The sequence below is a fragment of the Phoca vitulina genome, unplaced genomic scaffold (assembly GCF_004348235.1).
Source record: "Phoca vitulina isolate PV1807 unplaced genomic scaffold, GSC_HSeal_1.0 scaffold80, whole genome shotgun sequence".
Lineage (NCBI taxonomy): Eukaryota > Metazoa > Chordata > Mammalia > Carnivora > Phocidae > Phoca > Phoca vitulina.
In genome coordinates, this window is record NW_022589783.1 from 721585 (window position 1) to 749372 (window position 27788).

General features: G+C 44.9%; 1 protein-coding gene across 5 annotated transcripts in view; it reads left to right on the top strand.

The window, feature by feature from the left end:
- The window catches only part of PTPRN2 (protein tyrosine phosphatase receptor type N2), an 814855-nt gene that overhangs the window by 150620 nt on the left and 636447 nt on the right, over nt 1-27788 (top strand). Inside the window, exon 1 of one of the 5 annotated variants that reach the window (XM_032394359.1) lies at nt 24955-27581. The exons of the other annotated variants lie outside the window; for them this stretch is intronic. Coding sequence (XP_032250250.1) covers nt 27560-27581 — 22 coding nt within the window. The 5' untranslated portion in view covers nt 24955-27559. Of the gene's footprint in view, nt 1-24954; nt 27582-27788 lie in introns of those variants that run through there. 5 annotated transcript variants of the gene reach the window in all.

The window sequence follows — 27788 nt, forward strand, 5'->3', positions numbered from 1 at the left end:
ATTCAGTAGAAATTTTTCTCTGAAGGCCTGAGACTAAATTACGGTATGCAGTATATGTGCTAATGTATTTACTAATGGTAATGTGCCTGGTAAATGTGTGTAACTGGTTTGTTTTTATTCCGAAGCCTGGATAAAAATCTGAGCCGCACAGGCTTAAGGCTGTAGGAGAGTTGTCACTCCAGAAATGAACTTCAATTCACTTAATTTTATCATAAAAGGACGTTGGCAGAATTGGGTATGTGGTTGGTTTCTGAAAGCTGCACAGGGTTTGGAAATTTTAAGAAGATAATGGGTAGAATTTCTCCGCATGACTCTTTTGGAACCTGGGGTACTTTATTCCTGAGGACTGTAGCCCTGTGGGCCATGACACACTGTGACACGGCCATACTGGGGACGTGGACACATCACTAAACAGAGATGGGGTGGGGACGCATCACTCCATCCAGTCATGACAGATACCCTTGTGGGACACGTTTCTCAAATGGGGGTGCAAGAGAAGGGAGAGGAGAGTCATCAGCCAGGGGTTATTTTTCTGGAAGCCCATTTGGTTGAGAATGAAGATATGTTTTCATGATTTACATTAGCCCCTGTCTTTGGGAAGAGAAAAGAACACAGAAATCATGCCTACATGTGTGACTTGATTAGGCATAATATTCTTTAAGCCTTCCCTTCTTGGAAATACGTCTTAAATTGAAAGCATAAGACAGCTTTGCCAATATGCATTTGCCTTTGATGAAGAGGGAAGAACACATGCCGACCCCTCTGCTTAAAGCAGCCCTGGACACCCCCACCCTCAAAAGACAAACCCAAGATTTGTGTTCTGAAAAGAGCCCCCAAGAGACCAAAGGGTCAAAGGGAGTTTGTGGCAGGCAGGACCCAGCACATGGAGGGTGATTCTCCTGTCAGTGGTCTTTCTCAAGGCTCTCTTCACTGCCTCTCCACTCGGCTGTGCTCTGGGTCCCAGGTAAGGCCCACTCACATGACGTGAGCTTCTCTTTGCCTGCTTTGGAAGGAAGAACAAACAGTGGCTATTTGGGAGAGAGAATGCTTTCTTTGTTCCTTGCTCACTTACTGAAGTGCTTGTACACAAATGTGACAGAAACCTATTATAATATGGCGTATTCCCACTTCTCTTTGCACACTTTTTCCTATTAAGTTTTTAAATTTTAATTCCAGTACAGTTAACCTACAGTGTTGTATGAGTTTCAGGTATACAATATAGGGATTCAGCAGTTCTACACATTCCTCAGTGCTCATCCTGGTAAGTGTACTCTTTAATCCCCATCCCCTGTTTCATGCCCCCCCCCCCCACCTCCCCTCTGGTCACCATCAGTGTGTTCTCTGTAGTTAAGAGTCTGTTTTTTGGTTTATCTCTCTTTTTTCCCCTTTGTTCCTTTGTCTTGTTTCTTAAATTCCACATATGAGTGAAATCATATGGTATTTGTCTTTCTTTGACTGACTTATTTCACTTAGAATAATACTTTCTTGCTCCATCCAAGTTCTTGCAAATGGCAAGATCTCATTCTTTCTTATGGCCGAGTAATATTCCATTAAATACACACACACACACACACACCCCCGCATCTTTTTCCATTCATCTATCGATGAACACTTGAGCCTCTTCCATAACTTCACCATTGTAAATAGTGCTACAATAAACACAGGGGTGCATGTTTCCCTTCAAATTAGTGTTTTTCTGTGTTTTGGGTAAATACCCAGTAGTGTGATGACTGGATCATAGAGTAGTTCTGTTTTTAACTTTTTGAGGAACCTCAGTACTGTTTTCCACAGTGGCTGCACCAGTTTGCATTCCCACCAACAGTGCATGAGGGATCCTTTTTCTCCACATCCTCCCCAACACTTGTTGTTTCTTGTGGTTTTGATTTTAGCCATTCTGACTGGTGTGAGGTGGTAGGTATCTCATTGTGGTTTTGATTTGCATTTCCCTGGTGATGTGATGGTGAGCATCTTTTCATGTGTCTGTTGGCCATCTGGATGTCTTCTTTGGAGAATGGCTGCTCATGTCTTCTGCCTATTTTTTAAGTGGATTATTTGTTTTTTTGGGTGTTGAGTTGTATCAAATTTTTTTTAAAGATTTTATTTATCCATTTTGACAGAGAGAGAGCACAAGCAGGGGGAGCGGCAGAGGGATAGGGAGAAGCAGACTCCAAACACAGAGCAGGGAGCCTGATGCGAGGCTTGATCCCAGGATCCTGGGATCACAGCCCCAGCCAAAAGCAGATGCCCAACTGACTGAGCCACCCAGGCACCCCAAGTTGCATCAAATTTTTATATATTTTGGACACTAACCCTTTATCAGATATGTCATTTGCAAATATTTTCTCTTATTCTGTAGGTTGCCTTTTAGTTTTGTTGGTTGTTTCCTTCACTGTGCGGAAGCTTTTTATTTTGATGTAGTCCCAATAGTTTATTTTTGCTTTTGTTTCTCTTGCCTCAGGAGACATTTCTAGAAAAATGTTGCTATGGCCAATGTCAGAAATTACTGCCTGTGCTCTCTTCTAGGATTTTTGTGGTTTCAGGTCTCATATTTAGGTCTTTAATCCATTTTGAGTTTGTTTTTGTGTACGGTGAAAGAAAGTGGTCTAGTTTCATTCTTTTGCATGTAGCTGTCCAGTTTTCCCAACACCATTTGTTGAAGAGACTGTCTTTTTCCCATTTATATTCTTGCCTCCTTTGTCAAAGATTAATTGACCATGTAATTGTGAGTTTATTTCTGGGCTTTCTAGTCTGTTTCATTGATTATGCATCTATTTTTGTGCCAGTACCATACTGTTTTTATGACTACAGCTTTGTAATATAACTTGAAGTCTGGAATTGTGATACCTCCCTCCAGTTTTCTTTTTCTTTTTCAAGATTGCTTTAGCTAGGGATGCCTGAGTGGCTCAGTCACATAAGTGTCTGCCTTCGGCTCAGGTCATGATGCCAGGGTCCTGGGATCGAGTCCTGCGTCAGGCTCCCTGCTCAGCGGGGAGTCTGCTTCTCCCTCTCCCTGCCACTCCCTCTGCTTGTGCTCTCTCTCTCTTTCTGACAAATAAATAAAGTCTTAAAAAAAAAAAAAAGATTGCTTTCACTGTTCAGGGTCTTTTGTGGTTCCATACACATTTTAGGATTGTTCTAGTTCTGTGAAAAATGCTGGTGGTATTTTGATAGAGATTGCATTGAATATGTAGATTTTTTTGGATAGTATAGATACTTTAGAAATATTTGTTCTTCCAATCCATGAGCATGGACTATCTTTCCATGTTTGTGTCATCTTCAATTTCTCTCATCAATGTTTTATAGTTTTCAGGGTACAGGTTTTTCACCTCCTTGTTTAAGTTTATTCCTGGGTATTTTATTATTTTTCATGCAATTGTAAATGAGACTGTTTTCTTAATTTTTCTTTCTGTTGCTACATTATTAGTATATAGAAATGCACAGATTTCTGTACATTGATTTTGTATCTTGCAACTTTACTGAATTCACTTATCAGTTCTAGTAGATTTTTGGTGGAATCTTTAGGGTTTTCTAGGCATAGTATCATGTCATCTGCAAATAGTGAAAGTTTTACTTCTTCGTTACCAATCTGGGTGCCTTTTAATTATTTTTGTTGTTTGATTGCTGTGGCTAGGACTTCTAGTACTGTGTTGAATAAAAGTGGTGAGAGTGGACATTTTTGTCTTGTTCCTGACTTTAGGGGAAAAGCTCTCAGGTTTTCCCCATTGAATATGATATTCACTGTGGGTTTTTCATAGATGGCCTTTATTATGTTGAGGTATGTTCCCTGTAGAACAATTTTATTGAAGGTTTTTATCATGAATGGTTGTTGTACTTTATCAAATGTTTTTTCTGCATCTATTTAAATGATCATATGGTTTTTATCCTTTCTCTTATTGCTGTGACGTATCACATTGATTGATTTGTGAATATTGAACCACCCTTGCATCCTGGTAATAAATCCCACTTGATTGTGGTGAAAAATTTTTAAAAATGTATTGTTGGATTGGGTTTGCTAGTATTTTGTTGAAGATTTTTGCATCCGTGTTCATCAGAGATACTGGCCTATAGTTCTCTTTTTCTGTGGTGTCTTTATCTGGTTTTGGTGTCAGGGTAACGCTGGTCTTATAGAATGAATTTGGACGTTTTCTTTCCTCTTGTAATTTTTGGAATAGTTTGAGAAGAATAGGTATTACCTCTTCTTTAAATGTTTGATAGAATTCACCTGTGAAGCCATCTGGTCTGGGACCTGTGTTGGTTGGGAGTTTTTTGATTACTGATTCAATTTCATTGTTGGTTATCAGTCTGTCAAATTTTTTATTTCTTCCTGCTTCAGAGTTGGTAGGCTATATGTTTCTAGGAATTTATTTCTTCTAGGTTGTGCAATTTGTGGGATATGATTTTTCATATTAATCTGTTACAATTATTTGTATTTCTGTGGTCTTGGTTGTTATTTCTCCTTTTCCATTTGTAATTTTGTTTGAGTCCTCTCTCTCATGTTTTTTGTTGTTGTTGTTGTTTTGAGTCTGGCTAAAGGTTTATCAATTTTCCCGATCTTTTCAAAGAACCAGCTCCTGGTTTCATTGATCTGTTCTATTGGTTTTTTTCATTTCTATTTCATTTATTTCTGCTCTACTCTTTATTATTTTCTTCCTTCTGTTGGGTTTTGTTTTTCTCTTTTTGTTTTGGGCTTTATTATTTTTTTTCTAGCTCCTTTAGGTGTAAAGTTAGGTTGTTTATTTGAGACTTTTCTTGCTTCTTGAGGTAGGCTTGTATTGCTATAAACTTTTCTCTTAGAACTGATTTTGTTGCGAGACCAGGGGAAAGATGGCAGAGGAGTAGGGGACCCTATTCCAACTGGTCCCTGGAATTGAGCTGGATATCTACCAGACCACTCTGAGCATCCACAAAATCAGCCTGAGATGTAAGAAAATAGATCTGGATCTCTACAAACAGAATATCGTGGGTGGTTGGTTTCGAGGTATGAAGCGGGGAGCCGTGATTCCGCGGGCAGATATCAGAGGATAAATGGCAGCGGGAGGGTCCTGGCCATGGGGATCCTACACTGCCGGTGAGCGACAGCCTTGTGCGCTGGGGACGGGCACAGACTCGCAGACTGGTAGCGGCGGGGAAAGGACTTTAGGGCAGCCCCCTGGATGGAAACCTGGAGCAGTGGGGTCGCACGTGCGAACTGGGAGTGGCTGGCGGTTTTAGAAGCACAAAGGGCAGAGACGTGCCCCAACCTGGAGGCGAGGACTGGGAGCACTGCAGAGGGGCGCACAACCCAGGACACTGCAGTTTATAGCAGCACAGACAGAAACGGAGAGAGTGTGACCTGAAGAGCTCACTGAAGAGCAGGCTGTGATTTCTCTGCTCTGAGGCAGAGGGTTGGAAACGGTCTCTTCTGCTCTGATTCTCGGAAGAGACGCGGAAAGCCGCCAGAGAAGAAAAGCCCCCAAAAACCGGTTTTCACTGAGCCCATCCCCCACCACAGGGGGCAGGGCAACTCTGCCCAAACAGGGTTGCCTGAGTAACAGTGCGGCAGGCCCCTCCCCCAGAAGACAGGCTGGGAAAACAAGAGGCCAACAACCCTAAGGTCCCTAGAAAACAGGTGCATCTTGCTTGGGTTCTGGTCAATAATTTGGACTCTATACATTCCCTCAACCACCCATCAACAGAATGACTAGGAGGAGGAACCCCCAAAATAGAAAAGACTCAGAGATTATGACTTATGCAGCAGATTTACAAATGGATGCAGATATAACCAAGATGTCGGAGATGGAATTCAGGCTAGCAATTGTGAAGACAATGGCTAGAATGGAGAAATCAATTAATGGCAACATAGAGTCTCTAAGGACAGAAATGAAAGCTGAATTTGCAGAACTTAAAAATGCTATCAATGAGATCCAATCTAATCTAGATAATCTAACAGCTAGGGTAAGTGAGGCAGAAGAACGAGTAAGTGACCTGGAAGACAATTTAATAGATAAAGAGGGAAAAGAGGAGGCCAGGGAAAAACAACTCAGAATCCATGAAAATAGAATCAGAGAAATAAGTGACACCATGAAGCGTTCCAATATCAGAATTATTGGAATCCCGGAGGGAGTGGAGAGAGAGAGAGGACTAGAAGATATATTTGAGCAAATCGTAGCTGAGAACTTCCCTAATCTGGGGAATGAAACAAACATTCATGTCCTAGAGGCAGAGAGGACCCCTCTGAAGATCAAGGAAAACAGGCCAACACCCCAGCATGTAATAGTAAAACTTGCAAATCTTAGAACCACGGAAACCATCTTAAGGGCAGTTAGGGGGAAGAGATTCCTTACGTACAGTGGGAGGAATATAAGAATAATATCAGACCTATCCACAGAGACCTGGCAAGCCAGAAAGGCCTGGCATGACATATTCAGCATACTAAACGAGAAGAACGTGCAGCCAAGAATACTTTATCTGGCAAGGCTGTCATTTAGAATGGATGGAGAGATGCAGAGCTTCCATGACCGGCAGAAACTGAAAGAATATGTGACCACTAAGCTGGCCCTGCAAGAAATATTAAGGGGGGTTCTATAAAGGAGAAAGACCCCAAGAGTGATATACAACAGAAATTTACAGGGACAATCTATAAAAACAACGTCTTCACAGGCAACATGATGACAATTAATTCATAGCTTTCAATAACTCTCAACATGAATGGCCTAAATGCTCCCATAAAATGGCACAGGGTTGCAGATTGGATAAAAAGACAGGACCCATCCATATGCTGTCTATAAGAGACTCATTTTGAACCTAAAAATACATCCAGACTGAAAGTGAAGGGATGGAGATCCACCTTCCATGCCAGCGAACCTCAAAAGAAAGCTGGGGTAGCAATTCTTATATCAGACAAATTAGATTTTAAACTAAAGTCTGTAGTTAGAGACACAGAAGGACACTATATCATTCTTAAAGGGTCTATCCAACAAGAAGATTTAACAATTGTAAATATCTATGCCCCCAACATGGGAGCAGACAACTACATAAGCCAACTGTTAACCAAAATAAAGAGTCATATTGATAACAATACATTAATTGTAGGAGACCTCAATACTCCACTCTCAGCAATAGACAGATCATCCAAGCAGAAGATCAACAAAGAAACAAGAGCTTTGAATGGTACATTGGACCAGATGGACCTCATAGATATATACAGAACATTCCACCCTAAAACAACAGAATACTCATTCTTCTCTCTCTCTTTTTTTTTTTTTTTAAAGATTTTATTTATTTATTTGACAGAGAGGGACACAGTGAGAGAGGGAACACAGCAGGGGGAGTGGGAGAGGGAGAAGCAGGCTTCCCACTGAGCAGGGAGCCTGATGTGGAGCTCAGTCCCTGGACTCTGGGATCATGACCTGAGCCGAAGGCAGACGCTTAACGACTGAGCCATGCAGGCGCCCCAGAATACTCATTCTTTTTGAGCGCACATGGAACTTTCTCCAGGATAGACCACATACTGGGTCACAAATCAGGTCTCAACCGATACCAAAAGATTGAGATTATTCCCTGCATATTCTCAGGCCACAGTGCTTTAAAACTGGAGCTCAATCACAAGAAAAAATTTGGCAGAAATTCACACACTTGGAAGCTAAAGACCACTCTGCTCAAGAATGTTTGGGTCAACCAGGAAATCAAAGAAGAACTTAAACAATTCATGGAAATCAATGAGAACGAAAACACATCGGTCCAAAAGGGATACTGCATGGGCAGTCCTAAGGGGGAAATACATAGCCATCCAAGCCTCACTCAAAAAAATAGAAAAATCCCGAATTCACCAACTAACTCTACACCTTAAAGAACTAGAGAAAAAGCAACAAACGATGCCTACGCCATGCATTAGAAGAGAAATAATTAAGATTAGAGCAGAGATCAATGAATTAGAAACCAGAAACACAGTAGATCAGATCAACGAAACTGGAGGTTGGTTCTTTGAAAGAATTAATAAGATCGATAAACGACTGGCCAGACTTACCCAAAAGAAAAGAGAAAGGACCCAAATTAATAAAATAATGAATGAAAGGGGAGAGATCACGACTAACACCAAGGAAATAGAAACAAGTATTAGAAATTATTATCAACAACTATATGCCAATAAACTGAGTAATCTGGATGAAATGGATGCATTCCTGGAAACCTATAAGCTGCCAAGATTGAAACAGGAAGAAATTGACAACCTGAATAGGCCAATAACCAGTAACAAGATTGAAGCAGTGATCAAAAACCTCCCAAAAAACAAGAGTCCAGGGCCTGATGGATTGCCTGGGGAATTCTACCAAACATTCACAGAAGAAATAATATCTATTCTCCTGAAGCTGTTTCAAAAAATAGAAACAGAAGGAAAGCTTCCAAACTCATTCTATGAGGCCAGCATTACCTTAATCCCCAAACCAGGCAAAGACCCCATCAAAAAGGAGAATTTCAGACCGATATCCCTGATGAATATGGATTCCAAAATCCTCAACAAAATCCTAGCTAATAGGATCCAACAATACATTAAAAGGATCATCCACCACGACCAAGTGGGATTTATCCCTGGGATGCAAGTGTGGTTCAACATTCGCAAATCAATCAATGTGATGGAACACATTAATAAGAGGAGGGAGAAGAACCATATGGTCCTCTCAGTTGATGCAGAAAAAGCATTTGACAAAATACAACATCCTTTCCTGATCAAAACTCGTCAGAGTAGGGGCGCCTGGGTGGCTCAGTTGTTAAGCGTCTGCCTTCGGCTCAGGTCATGATCCCAGGGTCCTGGGATCGAGTCCCACATCGGGCTCCCTGCTCAGCGGGAAGCCTGCTTCTCCCTCTCCCACTCCCCCTGCTTGTGTTCCCTCTCTTGCTGTTTCTCTCTCTCTCGAAAAATAAATAAAATCTTAAAAAAAAAAAAAACTCGTCAGAGTATAGGGATAGAGGGAACATTCCTCAAGTTCATAAAATCCATCTATGAAAAACCCACAGTGAATATCATCCTCAATGGGGAAAAGCTGAGAGCCTTTCCCTTAAGATCAGGAACACATCAAGGATGCCCACTCTTGCCACTATTGTTCAACACAGTACTAGAAGTCCTAGCAACAGCAATCAGACAACAAAAAGAAATAAAATGTATTCAAATTGGCAAAGAAGAAGTCAAACTCTCTCTCTCTTCACAGATGACATGATACTTTATGTGGAAAACCCAAAAGATTCCACCCCCAAATTACTAGAACTCATACAGCAATTCAGTAATGTGGCAGGATACAAACTCAATGCACAGAAATCAAGTTGCTTTCTTATACACTAACAATGCAACTGTAGAAAGAGAAATTAGAGAAATGATTCCATTTACAATAGCACCAAAAACCATAAGATACTTCGGAATAAACCTAACCAAAGAGGTAAAGGATCTATAGTCTAGGAACTACAGAACACTCATGAAAGAAATTGAAGAAGACACAAAAAGATGGAAAAATATTCCATGCTCATGGATCAGAAGAATAAACATTGTTAAAATGTCTATGCCACCCAGAGCAATCTATACCTTCAACGCCATCCCGATCAAAATTCCAATGACATTTTTCAAAGTGCTGGAACAAACAGTCCTAAAATTTGTATGGAATCAGAAAAGACCCCGAATCGCCAAGGAAATGTTGAAAAAGAAAAACAAAGCTGGGGGCATCACGTTGCCCGATTTCAAGCTATATAACAAAGCTGTGATCACCAAGACAGCATGGTATTGGCACAAAAACAGACCTATAGACCGAACCCAGATATGGACCCTCAACTCTATGGTCAAATAATCTTTGACAAAGCAGGAAAAAACATGCAATGGAAAAAAGACAGTCTCTTCAATAAATGGTGCTGGGAAAATTGGACAGCCACATGCAGAAGAATGAAACTCGACCATTCTCTAACACCACACACAAAGATAAACTCAAAATGGATGAAAGACTTCAATGTGAGACAGGAATCCATCAAAATCCTAGAGGAGAACATAGGCAGTAACCTCTTTGACATCGCCCACAGCAACTTCTTTCAAGATACATCTCCAAAAGCTAGTGAAACAAAAGCAAAAATGAACTTTTAGGACTTCATCAAGATAAAAAGCTTCTGCACAGCAAAGGTAACAGTCAACAAAACAAAGAGGCAACCCACAGAATGGGAGAAGATATTTGCAAATGACACTACAGATAAAGGGCTGGTATCTAAGATCTATAAAGAACTTCTCAAACTCAACACCCAAAAAATAAATAATCAAGTCAAAAAATGGCAGAGGATATGAAAAGACACTTCTCTGAAGAAGACATACAAATGGCTAACAGACACATGAAAAAATGTTCATCATCATTAGCCATCAGGGAAATTCAAATCAAAACCACATTGAGATACCACCTTACACCAGTTAGAATGGCAAAAATGGACAAATGTTGGAGAGGTTGTGGAGAAAGGGGAACCCTCTTACACTGTTGGTGGGAATGCAAGTTGGTACAGCCACTTTGGAAAACAGTGTGGAGGTTCCTCAAAAAGTTAAAAATAGAACTACCCTATGACCCAGCAATTGTACTCCTGGGTATTTACCCCAAAGACACAGATGTAGTGAAAAGAAGGACCATATGCACCCCAATGTTCATAGCAGCAATGTCCACAATAGCCAAACTGTGGAAAGAGCCAAGATGCCCTTCAACAGATGAATGGATAAAGAAGGTGTGGTCCATATATACAATGGAATATTATTCAGCCATCAGAAAGGATGAATACCCAACTTTTACATCAACATGGATGGGACTGGAGGAGACTATGCTAAGTGAAATAAGTCAAGCAGAGAAAGTCAATTATCACATGGTTTCACTTATTTGTGGAACATAAGGAATAGCATGGAGGACATCAGGAGAAGGAAGGGAAAAATGAAGGGGGGGGCATCGGAGGGAGAGATGAACCATGAGAGACTATGGACTCTGAGAAACAAACAGGGTTTTAGAGGGGAGGGGGGATGGATTAGCCCAGTGATGGGTATTAAGGAGGGCACCTACTGCATGGAGCACTGGGTGTTATATGAAAACAATGGATCATGGATCACCACATCAAAAACTAATGATGTATTGTATGGTGACTAACATAATAAAATTAAAAAAAAAAAAGAACTTTTGTTGCATCTCAGAGATTTTGGACCGTTGTGTTTTCACTTTCATTTGTCTCCATGTATATTCTTATTTTCTATTTGATTTCTTGGTTGACCCATTCATTGTTTAGTAGGTATTATTAAACCTCCATGTATTTGTGGTCTTTCCAGATTTTTTCTTATGGTTGATTTCTAGTTTCATAGTGGTCTGGTCAGAAAAGATGCATGGTATGACTTTGGTCTTTTTGAATTTGTTGACACTTGTTTTGTGGCCTAAGATGTGGTGTATTCTGGAGAATGTTCCATGTGTACTTGACAAGAATGTGTATTCTGCTGTATTAGGATGGAATGTTCTGAATATATCTATTAAGTCCATCTGGTCCAGTGTGCCATTCAAAGGCACTGTTCCCTTGTTGATTTTCTATTTGGATGATCGTTGCATTTATCTAAGTGGGGCATTAAACTTCTCTACTATTATTGTATTACTATTGATTACTTCCTTTGTGTTTGTTATTAACTGTTTTATGTATTGGAGTGTTCCCCTCTTGGGTGCATAAATATTTATAATTGTTGTATCTTCTTGTTGGATTGTCCCCTTTATTATTATATAGTGTCCTTCTTTGTGGAGTCCTTTTGGATGAAATCATGTGCACAGAAGCATAACAATTAGCAACATATTGGGCTTTCAGTGAATCCCTGTTGAATAAATAACAGGTAGTAAAAATCTTTTACAGTTCATATGAGACTCTGTGTAAGGTAGATTTATTTATACTGGTTGTAAAGGTCTTCTCTTTTGAAAGTAGGCTTTGAAGCAGAGACTACCCCTTGCTTCTAGATTGGGAGACGGTAAAATAATGAAATGCTGAGCTTCCAAAGACTTTAAAACATTATTTGCAATCTTAGAAATCTCTTGTTGGTGAATATTGGCAAAGTAAAGTGATAGTGGGCTTGTTAATTGCACGGTTTACTTGGAGTGCTCGAGACAAATATATCATTTTAATTCTGCTTGGCAGTACATTGCTGACTGGCCTCCTGGCACGAAGCGGAAGAGGAAGGTCTGTGCGAATCAGTATCAGTTCTTTAGGAATAACGAGGGAAAGGAGGAGCTGACGCTCATTTGACTTTCCACTTTAACAATGTTTTTGTGAAGCTGTGCATTTCCCTGAGTCTTAAGGGCTCCCCAGTGCCCTTGATATAGACTTCCTGCATCTATGATGCGTAATTACAGCAGAGAAGGGATGTTGGCTTGTTACAGTGTGTGTAATGTTTGCAAAACAGCCGTTTCCTGAAATGGGGCCTTCTTGGCCAAAAGGGCTTCATGTTAAGAAAATTTATCAGGCTTGTGCTGTCCTCCCAGTAATATCTCAGAATGGTGGAAGTACACGTAGATGCTCATTGTTAGTCAGTCACAGGAACCACATTGCCCAAGACACGTTTTTAGTCTGGACAGTCTTTCCCTCAAAACTTGGCAACGCTGTGGGTGTGCTTAGATGCCGTGTTCAAAGAATGCTGCATGAGATGGCGAGAGCAGCACTCACTCACAAAACCAGTGCCAGGCCATCCCCACTCTGTACAGAGGTGTAGGGCCTTAACAAGGACCAGCACGCGGACACCAGGCAAAGTGATCACTAGTGGGCAGTGGGGGAAATTACAGTCACCGGAATTAGTTTAATTTCCTTTAAGACCTTTCTCATTTATCATGCAAGGAGCCTGGTTGAGGGTCTTGGATGCAGGGTCTCCTCATATGTGTGATGGCGTTGTCACTGGAGGAGGGTGGGGAGGAAGTTGTCAGAATGTCACTATACATTTTTTTATAAAAACATTACAGACTCTTACTGCTGGTTATCAGTGTATAGAGGAGTGAAAGACACTCACATTGGTTTGGTACAGTATAACTCAAAACATCAAAAACACTGAGAGTCGAAGTGTCCCAAGCCAGTTTGAACTGCGTTCTAACTTAAAGATCTGAGGAGAGTGTCTTTTCTGTGACTTGGTAAATCGTCATGCACCTTTCTAGGTTTGGATCAGCTTCTAACAATTCTCCTTTGCGTATTCAGTGTTGTGAAATATCTCTGAGTGTTCCTTTAATGCATTTTTGCTGGCTTCACCTCCTTCTCTGCTTCCTTTTCCTCACATCCGCATCCCTCATTTATGTGGACGAGTTCTCTTCACTAAGTTCCTGCGGCGGCACATCTCGTCTCTCAGACGAGGCTGTGTCCGTATTCATCAGGCTAGCTGTCTCTTCTCCAATTCCATTGGCATTTGATTCACATTTCCTTCTGATACTATTGGCTTTCACTTCTTTTCTTCACTTTCATCTCTCTTGGTCAGTTCCCTCTTTCCGAGTGTCCATTCCTGTGAAATGTCATGTGGTTTATCACAGAAGACAAGGGGCCATGCTTCGCTGTCTGTCTGTGTGTGAACAGCAGGAAGCATGCACAGTGACCCGTCCCTGATGATCTTTGGAAGGAGTGCCACGGTGGGTCCTGATGCACAGCTGTTTCACTCGCAGTGATTTGTTCACTGAGGACCTGGCGGCAAACTCTCTCCTTTAGGCAGTTATCATGGCGGACGTGCTGTGAGAACTGAAATGTGAACTGCATTGCTGGTTGTGCAGCTAAACTCTGATAACCGTCTGTGCACAAGGAACTGGCCGACTGAGTGTTGCCTTGTGCCGTCCCATCATAGAAGTGGCCCCAAATCTGCCTGATTACTGATGTGACTGAACTGTACACTTATGTAGACTGTCTCGGGACAGCTTTGATGTTGGTCAGGTTGGGAGACGTTGACGTGTAGGACTTACCATTCGTGAAGGCACCAGCAAAGTCGATACGGAAGAGAAGAAAGCCAGAACTCGGCAGACAGTGGTTGCTACCGGGGTGTCAGAGATGGAAATGACAGGAAGGTCTGCTCCAGGATGTGGGACCCCAGAGCGCAGGTGCAGGAAATTCCAGCATCTCTGAGGTGACCGCCTAGCCCCTATGGATAATGTTCTCTCCTCAAAGATCCTTGTAGAGGCAATTTCATAAACTTCTCTGAAGTCACCTGTTGGTGACTAAGTCTAGGCTAAATCACCCGAATTAGTTTAATTTCCCTTAAGACCTTTCTCATTTATCATGCAAGGAGCCTGGCTGAGGCAGGGTCTCCTCATGTGTGGGATGGCGATGAGTCACTGGAGGGTAGGGGAGGAAGTCGTCGGAAATAATTCTAAGGTGGGCACTGGTATGTAATTTGCGTTGACAGAATAGGGGCAGTGTTCTATATCTTTATTGCTTATAGAATCACTTGGGGAGATTTTAATAAAGCTGGTGCTGAGGCTGCTCCCAGACCAATTACATGAGAACCTGTGGAGGTGAGACCCAGCCTGCTGCATCTTAAAAAGTCTCAGGTGGTTTCTGTGTGCAGCTGGGGCTGAGGAGGTTGCTGGGGGCTTTGAGGGGCCAGAGCGCAGGGCCAGGGTGATCCCCCAGACCCTGTGGCAAAGCCTCTGGTCTTCAAAGCCACAGCAGGTGGGTTTCTTGGGGTGATCTGCTGGAGGCTTTTGTTTGTTTGGCTTTCAATCACTAGGTTTCCAGCTATTTACCCAATGCAGTTGTGAGCAGTCGGAGTGGTACTTAGAGAGAAAAATGAGTTTGGAAAGATGAAGTGGGAAGTACAATTTATGGCCGTGTGATCAGTCAGGAAAGTAAACGGAACTGCTCGGCTTCTGTTGAGCAGGATTAAGCCCGGAGCAGCCCCATTAATTTCAGTGCACATTTCCAGCCTAGTCGAGTTGTCCCTCCGATGTCGACGCCTAACAGCATTTTCCTCCAACAAGCTGGTGGTCATTCAGTTGGTGTGATGGATTTGGAAAGGATGGAGATTGACCTGGAAAGCCCCTCCTCTTCCTTTTACCCTGCTTCCCACGGCCCTTCGGGGTGTTAGTGGGAACCCTGAAGAATTAACTGCATTGGTGTGGCCTGGGCAGGAGAGCAGTGCAATTTGGACAAGTGTGCTGGATGTAGGACCTCAGGGTGAAGGCTTTGTTGGTCAGAAAGAGGAGGGGGCGGCTTATTCGTAAGAATTCTCAGTGGGTTCTGATGTATTACTTACAGCTGAGCCCAGAGAACACCTAATTTCTTTTGCAGTTGTCTTGCTCACAGATGCAATTACTGTAGTGAAATTTGGTCCAGGAGGATGTGATGAGATTCTATTTTAAGGCTATTTCTTCTCTCTGTGGTGAAGGCCTGAATAGCCATTGTTAATGCCCTGCTCCCCTCCCCGATCTGTCCTTTTGGACTCAATGCTTCGGCCCATTAACTTCTTTTAAATTTCTCCCAGGTGAGCACTCCTAGTCAGCTCCTTTGGCTTAACCTCCTGGTTCAGGGCTGCCCTCCTGATTCATGGTGTGCTGAGAAAGTCGCCCCCCTGCCTGGGGGTTGGCGGTAAGTCAGTCATTCCGTACAGGCCTCGCTTTGGTCTGTTTAGGATTTAGCACTGGATTTCCCTGTCGTTTGTGAACACTGGTATCCCACATCATATCACAGTTGCTGAACCATGGCTCACACCCCTGTCTGCACCTGGGGGGTGGAGGTGGGGGGGCCTGACTTCCCATGCAGGGGCAGCCACACCGAGTCCTCGTGGGCCCAGTGCACTGGCTGTACCAGACCGGCAAACTCCCAAGTCCTCAGGGACCCGTCACTCCGGGCTCAGATCAAGTGAGTGCCCAGCGCACTAGTAGCTCCTCTCTGACCCACAGAGCTCCTCCTACGGTGCTTTCTCCAGGAAAGAACCCATCAGCTCGCTGCTGCGGCGACCAGGGAGCGCTCCAGCCCTGGCTCTTGCCGTGGCTGTGGTCTGGGAGTGCAGGCTGGAAAACGCCAAGGGGCGGGTTGTCACCCCTATGTTAGCTTCAGGTCCAGATCGGTGGGCGGGAAGAGGAGGCAGCAAACCAATGCACTTCAGGCCCATTTACATCATGTTTGCTTGAAGGTGTTTTATTTTGTGTTTGTGTGTATCTTGTTCAGATGCTAAGTGAGCTGCGTAGGACATTTATAGGCACACTAGCAGTTGGATTCTCTTCCTTTGTCTCCTACCCCCCCGACAACTTACTACAAACAAGACACAAAGGATTGTTTTGATCTTGAACTAAACTTTAGTTCAAAATTTGTCTTTCCTGCTGTAGATCATCCAGTAAGTCTTGAACCAGCTCTTGATCTATTAGATTGGAATAAGAAAACAGATGTATGCTCTGTGGACAGTGGAGAAGGAATAGCCCTTGAGGGGAAGGCCTGGGTGGGGTTGCTGACTGTGCCTCCCCCCGGTCTGAACACACGTGAGCCCCCGTCACATGCTTAGCACCCTGTGAGATGGGGGTGTGGTCTTGCTGGGTCGCAGACTGGCTTGCCTGGGGTTACCAGACTCTCTATCCCGACCCACCACAGAGCTCCTTCTTACCTGGCTGTGCTGCCCCCGGGGGCTCTGCCCTGACCTCCAGGGCCACAGGGGGGGGAGCCTGTCCTCGGTGGATGGGGCTGGGACTTTGGGGTGGCCCTGACCTCAGTAGGGGGTGGTGCTGACCTCTAGAGGAGAGCCCAACTTCCAAGGGAGCCCTGACTCCAGAGGACTCCTGACCTCTGGGGTAACTTCTTGCCTTGGGCTCCTAAGGTGGGCAACATAAGCCCATTGACTGTGGTGGATTGACTGTTGGCTGAGTTTCCCAGTGGGTAGTATGGAGTGCTTGACTATAAGGATAGTAAATCAGTGTTGACCTTCTCTAATAGCAGCCATTGTTATGGGGCTGGGGGGATCAACTCTTAGGAATCAGAAGGGCCTTTCCTCAAGCACAGTTGGACCTTCGCCTGGAATAGAACTGGGGGTGATGCTGGTGGGTCTCCAGGCAGCCCTGCTGCCCCGGTGGGAACGGTGAGTGCACTGAGTGGAAGCTGCCAAGCACCTGGAGACACGTGGGAGCTTTCCTCAGCCCACGTGCTCTCAGCAGTCGGGAGGAGATCTGTCTGCGGCGGGCAGACCATGCAGAACCCCATCTGTAAGGTGTGGAGCTGACCGCCATGTCTTATCTGTGCTCTTCTGATGCTGTGGTCCTTGAAAGGAGAACACCCAACATCTGCCAGCCTTGTACAAGAAACAGATTCTGTATTTTTTAAAATAATGAGCTTCCTGGTACTGGATAGGACATTTTATTAACAGACGATACACTAGTGAGTGCTGGTCTCTTGGCCTGAAAATAGTTGTTTTCAGATGCTATTTAGAGTTGATTACAAATGTGAGGTTCCTAGCAGCCGCTAAGGCAGACATGGCGTAGGCCCCTGAGGTGAGAAGGATGAGCCGTCCCATTCATCGCTGCATTTGTGGACCCAGTGGCTGCAAACCGTCATTGCTGTTGGTCCTTACTCATAGCTCAGGCGAGCTTCAGAGACAGAGATCTCGTGGGTGCAGATCTAGCAGGAAGCTGCCCTGCCATTGGCCTCATGGTTCCGGGCACCTCAGCCTGATCCCAGATATACATGAGGCTGAGAATGTACGGCGAGGGGTCTGGGGAGCACGTTCCTCAGAGACCGCTATTGCTGAGCTGCCTCCATCCCAACTTTGGATAAGACAGGAGGTATGACCTTCAAACCCAAGCCTGGTAAGAGGCTTTGAGGGATGACTCAGCCAGTTCGAAGTGGTTTCTTGCAGATGTTGAGGACTGGTACCTCACTGTGGTGAGGACTGACCCCTGACCCCAAGAGGACAGGACAAGCCTGGCAGGCTGCTCGAGGGTGGACCTGACCCTCAAAGCTGATCAGGGCAGGTCTGGCTTCTTATTCCATATGTGCTGTTTGGAAGAGTGTTGACACAGGGTGCCTAGAAGGACATGGGAAGAGCTCAGGTGGAAGAAGGAGCCATGAGAGACCCATAGCCAGGAGAAGTATGGTTCTGATTTCAGGGTAAAAATCTTGGGCCTTCATATATCCTCATGCAGGTATAGGAAGAAACCCCCCCCCCCCCCCCGCCAGCTGAAAAAGCTCAAAGAAATGTGGGACAAAAGAATAAAGTCGAGTTTTTATTACAGTGTACATATTGAGTTTGTTTGCTGGCTTACCACCAAATGCACAAATTACTGAGTGTTTGCTCTATAAAAAGATTATGCTGGATGCTGGGGAAATAAAGGAGAAAAATGGGGTCTTGGGAGAGCCCACAACAGTGAGGAGGAGATTGCCCAAAGAGAAGATGGTCCTGTTTGTGTTAAGACAGCCCAGGCTGTCAAATCACTGAGGTGTAACACCATGGAAGTGGCTTCTCACGCACAGTCCGTGTCTCGTGGGACATTTGTCCCACACCATCACATGGGGACCTAATGATCCAGGATGGTCACATGCCTTCTCTTCTGTGCTCCATGTGCCTCTTCTTAGAAGGACACTAGTCATTGCATTTTGGGCCCGCCCTAAATCCAGGATGATTTCGTCTCAAGATGCTTAACTAATAACATCTGTAAACACCCTATTTCCAAGTAAGGTCACATTCTGAGGTTCTGATTGGACATAAATTTTATGGGGACACTATTCAACCCATTACAGGACCCTATCCCCAAAGGACGACAGAGCCACAGACATTGTTCTCACTTCGGGTTTGAGGAAACAGGTACTTGGAGAGGTTGGTCTTGCTCAAAGCCTTTAGCCTGTTTGGGACACACTGGGAGCCCCTGCCATTTGTTGTCCATAGTGCTTCCCAGAGTCCTGGAGCTTTAGCCAGAGGAAACCGTAGCTGGTGCTGCAAGTCAGTATCTACTCCATCACTTTCACTCTGCGGAAGTAGAGAATCTTGTTAGTATAGAATTACCGGGCAGGACAGTGATGGAATCTGGTGTCCTGACCTCTGCTTGTTTCCTTCTTCTGCACCTCCCACCCCAGGGGACAACATACACATTCTCATTATTGTGTTAGGTTGATGCTTTGATGGTGGGGAGAGAAGTTTGGAAGGGGATGGGGGTCTTGGGTGGGAGTGCAAGCACACACCTGAAGGTGAAAGGGCATGGGCAGAGGTGACTCGGAAGTGGGCTGTGTTTTTCTTAAATGGTGCCAGAGAGGGAAGGTGTTCAAAGACCTTGGCAGTCATCAGCACATGCACTCACATTATGCTTGCGGCCACTGGAAGAAGGCAAAGGTGAAATTTGGACCCTAGACTGAGTCAGAAAAGTGTTCAGCTGAGCATCTGGAGTGGGTGGACACCACATAGGCATGCTCCCCATCTTCTGTGGTTTTCAGGAAACTTTGGAAAAAAAGTGCATGGCATCTACTCAAAAAGGCAACAGCGTTCTTTCTTCTTAAAACTGGATTTTTTGACAGGTGATGTCAACACATTTTTCTCAGCTCTTTACTTCAGTTCTTAAAATACTTCTCAGATCCTGCAAGAAATATTCTGAATGTCTGCGCATCTGCAAGGGCCCCTCTTCTTCCCAAGCACTGGGTTTGGAGGAACCCTGAGCCATCAGCTAGCCAAACCCCTGCCCTTGCGCAGGTGAGGAAAAAAGCCAGCCAGATGTTTCGAGACCTCCAGGGACGTTCTTGACCTTCTGTTCGGCTCATTCAGAGGATTCACTTGTGATGCTTCCTAAATTCTTGTGCGCAGCCCGGTCTCAACAGCTTGAACCTCTCTTCTCTCCGGATATTTTCATAAGTGTGGAGAATGGCAGCAGGGCCAGCTGCAGAAGAACCTGCCTGACTCTGGTTTGTTGTTGTTGTTTTCGTGTGAACTGCCATTTCCTTTTTTGTGCACAATTGTCTGTGGCTGTCCACACACCGCATCTGGATGAGGCCTTGGTCCTAAGGATGAGGGCTTGCTCTCCAGCCTAACACACTGGCAGCAACTTGAGTTAGAGCTGCCAAAGGGAAGCGCTGCCCATCCCCATCCAGCCCAGACTTTGTGTGGCCTCCCACTTCTCTGAAAGAGAGAGTGGCTGCCCACGATCCAGCAGCTGAGTCGTGGCTGAATCCAGCTGAGAAACCGAGCCCTGCATGTGGAGAGCAGGCCCTGATGGGTTTCTCACACGCCCGGTGTGTTTCCTTCTAGGCCCTTTGACGGGTTTTACTACTGACGACTTCCAGCCAAGCAGTGCTCCTGGCTGAAGGACACAGGGATCGTGTTAAACACATCAAACCAATGGGCAGTTGCATGAACCTTCTCTGTCTGCAGGAATGGTCTGCAGGCTCTGGTCAGCCACTCCTCTGTGGGGTGCCATGGAATACACCCTCTTCTCAGGCGTGTGTGACTTGTGTTGAGTTGGCCAGTTTTTCTGCCTTGCTGGTGTGGCCCTGGTCATTTCTCCAGAAGCCACGGAAGTCCAAAGGTCCTAGGCCTGGCTGGAGACAGAGCTCAAGTTGGAGTTGTAGGTGCATCAGCCCCCAGCCTGGGTCAGCAGTCCTGCGTCAGGAGGAGGTGGGCCATGTGAACTGTGCGTGTTTCTGCACACACCTCACCTTGCATCACCAGGTCCAGGAAACCCTAATCGCAGGCAGAGTGGGTGGCTTCCAGCTGCAAATGTCCGGCCAGTCCTAAAGATCCCGCATGTTCAAGAATCCCCCTTTGACCATGCAAGGTGCCTGGGTGAGCCCTCACCTCTTCAGCTGGCCATGGAGGTGTGATCCGGGCCACCACAGGCTCTGTTTACTTAAAGGGATCATTGTTTGCAGAATGCGTCTGGGGTGGCAGGGGCTTGGAGAGAGAAGCTGGTTGCTTGCACACAGGCTTTTCTTCATTTCCTGCCATTTCTGTTGTCTTGGGAGTTGGCACAACCCAAGAGGAGTCCTCATGCCACCACTAAAGAAAATGATTATCAGTCGCATTAGGAGGCAGTGAAGGCAGGATCAGAGCCTTTGGTTTTGTCATTTGCAGTTTTACTCCTTCTCAAGTGCCTGTCAGGTGTCAGGTGCCCTGTTGGTCTTTGCCCAACATTGGGTCTTTGACCCAGACGTTCCCGTCCACCCTGAGCTGCTGAGGGACCAGGCCCGACAGCCCAGTCCTGACCACGGACAGAGGGACGGGCCTCGGGCAGCACGTGGCAGCTTGTGGGCTGGTGCTTCTCCGGGGAAGCAAGCTCTGCACACTGTACGGGGGGGGTGCTGGCCCTGAGCACCCTCCAGTGACCTCCAGTGGACCCTGAGATGAGGCTGGGGTGGGCCAGATGCCACAGCTGCCGGAGGTCTGGAGGACTGATGTGTTCCTCTGGGGCTGGAGAGTAAACCTAGATGTTCATCCACTTACGGAGATGCCGCTTGTTCATTGTACAATGGGAATTGTGAATAAGAACGTGTAACTCCTGAGTGCTGTGATAATTAAGGTTGTGCATGGTGAGAGAGATAGGATGATTACCTTCCAGTGCTTTTTTTTTTTTTTTTTTTAAATTAAAGGGTAAGGTGATTGCTAGAATGGGTGGCAAGTGGGGGGATTAACTCTGTATCTTCTAAAGTAACATTGTTATAGCAGAGTTTCGAACTGTCTTTGCTATCTATAGGAGGATACAAACAAATGTAAATATGACTGGGGAGGCCCAGTGTTTATGTTAGCAGTATTTTATATAAACGTATTTGACTTTTGGGGCACCTGGCTAGCTCAGTGGGTGGAGTGTGAGGCTCTTGATCTCGGGGTTGTGAGTTCGAGCCCCATGTTGGGTGTAGAGATTACTTAAAAATAAAATCTTAAACTAAACATATTTGACCTTTGATCAAAATCTGAAATTCTGATCTGACCCCCTTCTTCCCCCATCTTTTATAGTATCACCATCCTCAAAATGCAAAGAGGTGGTCATATGTTCAAGTGTAGTTCTGCAAATACAGGGGAAACATTTCTATTATGCAGTTACCTTTTCTTATCATTTGGACTTTTTCTGAGCCCATTGAATTACCGATTTTATTAATTTAATTTTGACATACTTAGTAATAAATATCGTTTTGCAGAAATAAGTAATGAATATCTACTTTCTCCCAATTTCACTCCAAAAGAATAGAAGAGCTTCCTGTAAGATGCTAATGAACAGCTTTCACAGGAGAGAGGCCCGTGGGCTCATGCCCTCAGGGACTGATGTCTTCTTTTTAAAATTCTATTTGAAACATCCCACTATAGAGGGAGCTCCTCTAATCTAAGCTACTTTAACAAGGTGTGGCCTAGGAAGAAGAAAATCGTGCTTTATTCTTTTGGTTTATTAAAATTAAAAATATGCTTAAATATATTCTTATTAATTTTTCATTATTTTATTAATATTTTATGCTGCCTCTGGTGGTGTTTGCTTTCAATCCCAAAGAAACTGTAAAGATGTGTTTTGATTACAGAACCAAGAGTATTTCCTTTCTGATACAAAAGACCACCAGATGTCAGTGTAACTTAACGAATAAAATCTCACCACGTTGGTGCCTTTGTCATTCTGTCTACGCATGTTTCTTTCCTATTCCACTTCTAAAACGAGGAGGAGCTTTAGGGAGCATGCACACATGCCTGTCAAGGACGCTAGTTGTTAAATGTTGTGGGAGACATCTTCTTGCTTTCACGCTCTTGAAGGTTTGTTTCCAAATAAATGCGTTGCGAATTCATTCTCCATTCTACTTAGCAACATGACATTTCAGGATCGAGGGTTTTTTTGAACCATGAGCACAGGCTTCCAGGTCAGGGTCTTGGTGGCACTGTCAGGGGTCTTTGGTCTTACAATGGGCCCAGGACCCAGAGGGTTGAGCTTGCTCTGCGGCCTGAGGATGTGCACTTGTTTTCTTTCCAGAGCCAGCAGCTGAGTATTAGCTGTGGGCCAGGACCTGTGTTGTCCGTTCTGTGCTTGTAGCATTTTCTCCGTTGCATGGTTGAGGAAAGCCAACTGATTTGCTTAAAGTCACTTGTCTGTGTGTTTCTGAAACTTTGCTGTCCACTGTTTGATACCAGGTGAAAGAAACAAACCTAAAAGGCAAACAAAAAATCAGAAATGTGGTTCGAGTACAGAAGCTATGCATGGAAACTGAGGTTAGGAAGTCGGCAGCTGTTTGTTCAGCAGTGACCTTTTATTTATTTATTTATTTATTAAGATTTTTATTTATTTGACAGAGAGAGGCACAGCGAGAGAGGTAACACAAGCAGGGGGAGTGGGAGAGGGAGAAGCAGGCTTCCCGCTGAGCAGGGAGCCCGATGCGGGGCTCGATCCCAGGACCTGGGATCATGACCTGAGCCGAAGGCAGACGCTCAATGACTGAGCCACCCAGGCGCCCCAGCAGTGACCTTTTAAAGGTGTGTGGACAGCGCAGGCCCTGGGAGAGGGAGCCTGCACTCACACAGCACGTGGTGTCCGGGAGCTGCCACGGGGGTCACTGCAGAAGGTGATGGTCCCTCAGGTATGTTTCAGGTGTACACAGGCTCTTCCTCCATGTGATAGATGCACCTCTTGGATCCCAGTTTTATGGGGTGAGTCTCATCATTTATGGCCGCGGCACACAGCGTTTCTGCCTCGCAATTGGGAAGGTTCTGGGTTTCCTGAGCAGAGACTCCACAGTCAGATGAGTTTGACTTTTTTTTTTTTTTTAAGACTGAAAAGAACACAAATTTGGTTGAGGTCAGAAAAATACATTCTGAGTACATTCAGAAAATAGTGGATACCATAGAACTAGATAAATCATATTTTGCAGCAGGGAGAATTGTGTACATAAGATAACATTCATTAGAAAAAACTTGAAATTTGTTGTTTGCTACCTGCCAATTAGGAGGTATGCCCGCAGCTCGTTTTGTGTCTCAGGTAGGCAGGCATATGGTGAGAAGGTGTTTCCCAGAGGCCTGTTCTGGAGAGGCAAGCTTGTTTCAGGCATTTTAAATAAGAAGACTTCAGTCCTTCTGGGTCAAATCCTGGTTTATAGCCAAAATGAAGGATTTTGAGGGCTTATTTTCGGCAGTGCAAGCTTTGTGGCCACGTCTAGCGTTGGCTCCCAGCATCTGCATTGCTGGGAGGGGAATGTGGGGTGCATGTGCCCCCGGGTGAGAGGGTTCCCAGTGCCCTCTTTGGGGCAGAGAAAGGCACAGCTTCCTGGTGGTGGGAGCCGAGGTGCTGACGGCCTGCTTAAGACAGGCCTCCTTAGATGTGTCAGGGCAGGAGAGGGCTGTCCAGTGACCCACAGCAGAAACTCGATTTAGGGAATGCCGCCTAACCAAGAGCCTTGAGCTGGGGTCCCCTGGGAGGTCCTGTCCTTGTGGTGGGCTTGGAGATGTCTCCATCCAAAACCTCAGGCCCGTCTCCTGTTCCAGAGACAACCGGCCAAGGTGGGCCCCATCCCTGCAGATGCAGGAGGGGCGCCCTCTTCCTTGTGAAACAGAAGGTTATGGATTGTGTTCTGTCCTTGGGCCTGCTGTTGGGCTGTCATCACACTAATGGGCTAAAATACCTCCCAGTGGTGACTTGTGTTTGCACCTCTGGCTCACAGCACCGTCCGCATCTTGAATGCTCCTTTGGTGATTCATCTTGAACAGCCTTGTAGAAACTCCTGTTTTTTCTTTCATTGTGTTGTTCAATATCTACTACTCTTCCTGCCCTAGCATCAGGACATCACATTTATAGTGAGTAAAATCGACATTTAAAATCTTTGGGGGGGAAGTACACTCTAAATTAAGTGGTTTTGGGCGCCTGGGTGGCTCAGTTGGTTAAGCGACTGCCTTCGGCTCAGGTCATGATCCTGGAGTCCGTGGATCTAGTCCCACATCGGGCTCCCTGCTCGGCAGGGAGTCTGCTTCTCCCTCTGACCCTCCCCCCTCTCATGCTCTCTCTATCTCATTCTCTCTCTCAAATAAATAAAATCTTAAAAAAAATAAATTAAGTGGTTTTTATAAAATTAATTTTTCTTATTGTCACAGTGGTACCTGTCATTATGGAAGATTTAGAGGATTCACATAATCAACAAGATGTAGGTCACTGTGGACTCTCCACCCCCGTATTTTATTCCTGTTTTTGTGTGTGTCTTGTCAGTATTTCTCTTCTTGGGTGGATGTATCAGTATTCACAAATGTGAAGTCACAGTGAACTTGTGACTTTTGACCTGCGTTTCAAATTTATTACATTGATTAGTTGAATTTTTATGTTAACCTAAGAGGCAAGGCAAATAGCCATTTGCTCACTTTCAATTATTGTTGATTTTTTTCAAAGTGTATTGTCCTAGAATCAGAATTGCAGAACTCTGAGGAATCCAAAAGACATCTCAGTTCTGTGGCACTCTCGGGTGTGATTCCTGGCCCATTCACATCGCCTACAGCTGTCACCCTAGTTTGCCCATCTAAGTAGTGAATCTCTCCGTGGTGAGTAAATTCTCTCACTCTCAGGAGTTTGAGTTTAATAGGTGCTTACTATGGCCACAGGTTCTCAAAACTGCTGCCCAGGAGAACTGAATTAGTCTGCATGTTGCTATCCATTCTCATGTACAACCAGGAAGGAGAAGTACTGTTCTTGGTCATGCCCTGGAATTACTATTTTTAAAATTTGTACAAAAAAGGAAATTCCCTCATAGGCATTTTTGCGTAATTTGTTTCTTTAGCATATAAAAGGCTGTTTCATTTGGTTTGCTTGGGAGGCCCTGTCCACCATGGTTCTGATGTTTGAAGCTTTGCTAGGGCAGGTCTGTCCCCGTTATGTGCCTGGATGTGTGTTTTGCCCTGCTTTGCCTCCCACATGTACAACATGAAGGCGTCACGATGCTTTAATGGGAGAGGTGCTGTTCAGAAAGGGGCAGAATGCCCATCCTGGCTGCCTTCGGAGGGGCTCACGTAGAACATTCTGGGACATGGCAAACTTGTGGGGGACAGAGTAGTAGGAAATCTTGAGGGCACCACATATTTGATGGAGATGCATGAAATCAGGAGTGGTGTTAAGGAAAAAATATGTCTAGTAAACAACTTTGACTGCTCTTGACCTTTTCTGGGTCATGTGCTTTAATGGGCTCAATTGTGTCTCCCCCCAAATTTTACATATTGAAATCCTCACCCCCAGTACCTCAGAAGGTGGCCTTATCTGGGAATAGGGTCGGTGCAAATGTAGTCCGTTAAGATGAGGTCAGTAGGTGGACCCTAATCCAAACATGACTGATGTCCCTCTGGAAAGGTGAAATTTGGACACAGAGACAGAGACAGAGGGATAATGATACAAGGATACAGGTAGAGACAGCTAACTATACACCAAGGAGAGAGGCCTCACCAGAGAGCAGCCCTGCTGACACCTTGGTTGGGACTTCTAGCCTCCAGGACTGGGAGAAATAACTTTCTATTGTTCTAAGCCCTAGTGCATGGGACTTTGTTACGGCACCCAGAAAACTAACACAGGCTCTATCTCGAACTGAGATTTAGCTCCTGGTCTATTTTGGGATGTCACTTTACCTTCTTGCTTCTCCCCCAGCTACTTTTGGGTCTGGACCCCAGACTCACACCTTTTCTCACTCACTAGCTCTTTGCCTTCTGGCCCCATACCCAGAAAAACTCAGCTTTCCATTTGAGTGGAAAAAAAAATGCTCATTTAGTCTTGGTCCAAAAGCATCTCTTTTATTTGTTATTTTTTTGAAAGTCTGTGCAGTCACTCTTAAGTGACAGGAATAGGCAAAACCAGTGGAGTTTTCTGGGGAGCAGAAATAATGTCCTGACAAGGTTTCCATATCCATCTTGTTGTGATGGGAGCTAATCTCGGAGAGTATTTTAAAGTAGATACACACGGAGTCATGCATTTTGGAAGGAAAGAGAAGTTGCAGATGAGGCTGCTGGGCCAGCCCTGGAGTCTCCCCGGCATCCCTCGACACTGAGTATGAGGCCGTGTGGGCCTTGGAAAGATAGGCGTGGGGAAATCTGACTTTTCTTTCAAGTCAGAGCCGTGCATGGCCCCAGGAAGAGGCAGCAGCCCCCGTGTCTTAACACACCCCTCACGTCTGGCTGGTGAAGAACTGAAGCCCCCATTCTGGGACCTAGAGGGGAAAGAACCATGGATAATCCACTTACATGCTGGATCTTCAGAAAACCCTCAAGTTTGCCTGTTTCTTGTTTGGTGCAGGACGGCCAGTTCTCTCTTCTCTTCAATTACTGCGAGCCCTGAAATTAACCTAGAATCTGCAGCCGACAAGAGAAGATACTAGGCATACTGTAATTGGATGGAAAGGAACATTTCCCCTTGCACACAGTTTTGCAGATGGAATGTGGACATGTCCTGTTTTTTATCTCTCCAGCGGCTCCATGCATGATGCATGTAGTCCTCTGGATAACAGAGAGTCCACATGTGTGCACGTCTGCTTGATTGGCAGAGATGTGGGGTGGAAGGGGTAAGTTCCCTCTTCCCACCTGTAATTATCTTTCTGCTTCAGATGGCACCTTGGCCCTAGTGCTGCACATGCTGAATACACTTGGAGGGTTGAGGCGGATTGACATGAAAAAGGCATCCGTCATGATAACCTCCTGGGAAGCCTGATGGGATGGAGAACACAACAAGGTAATTGGGTTGCAAGAGGAGCATCTGGTTTTCTGCCTCTTTGCAATAACTGTAGAGATAGTCAGATGGGAAGGGAATTTGGAGGTGGATAAACAACCTGCACTCTGAATCATACTCTTGCTCAATAACTTGAAACTTAGAGGAGGAAGGATGGGAAGTCTGGTGTGCTGTACCCCACGCACAGTCTGAGACACAGCCACCGCGCAG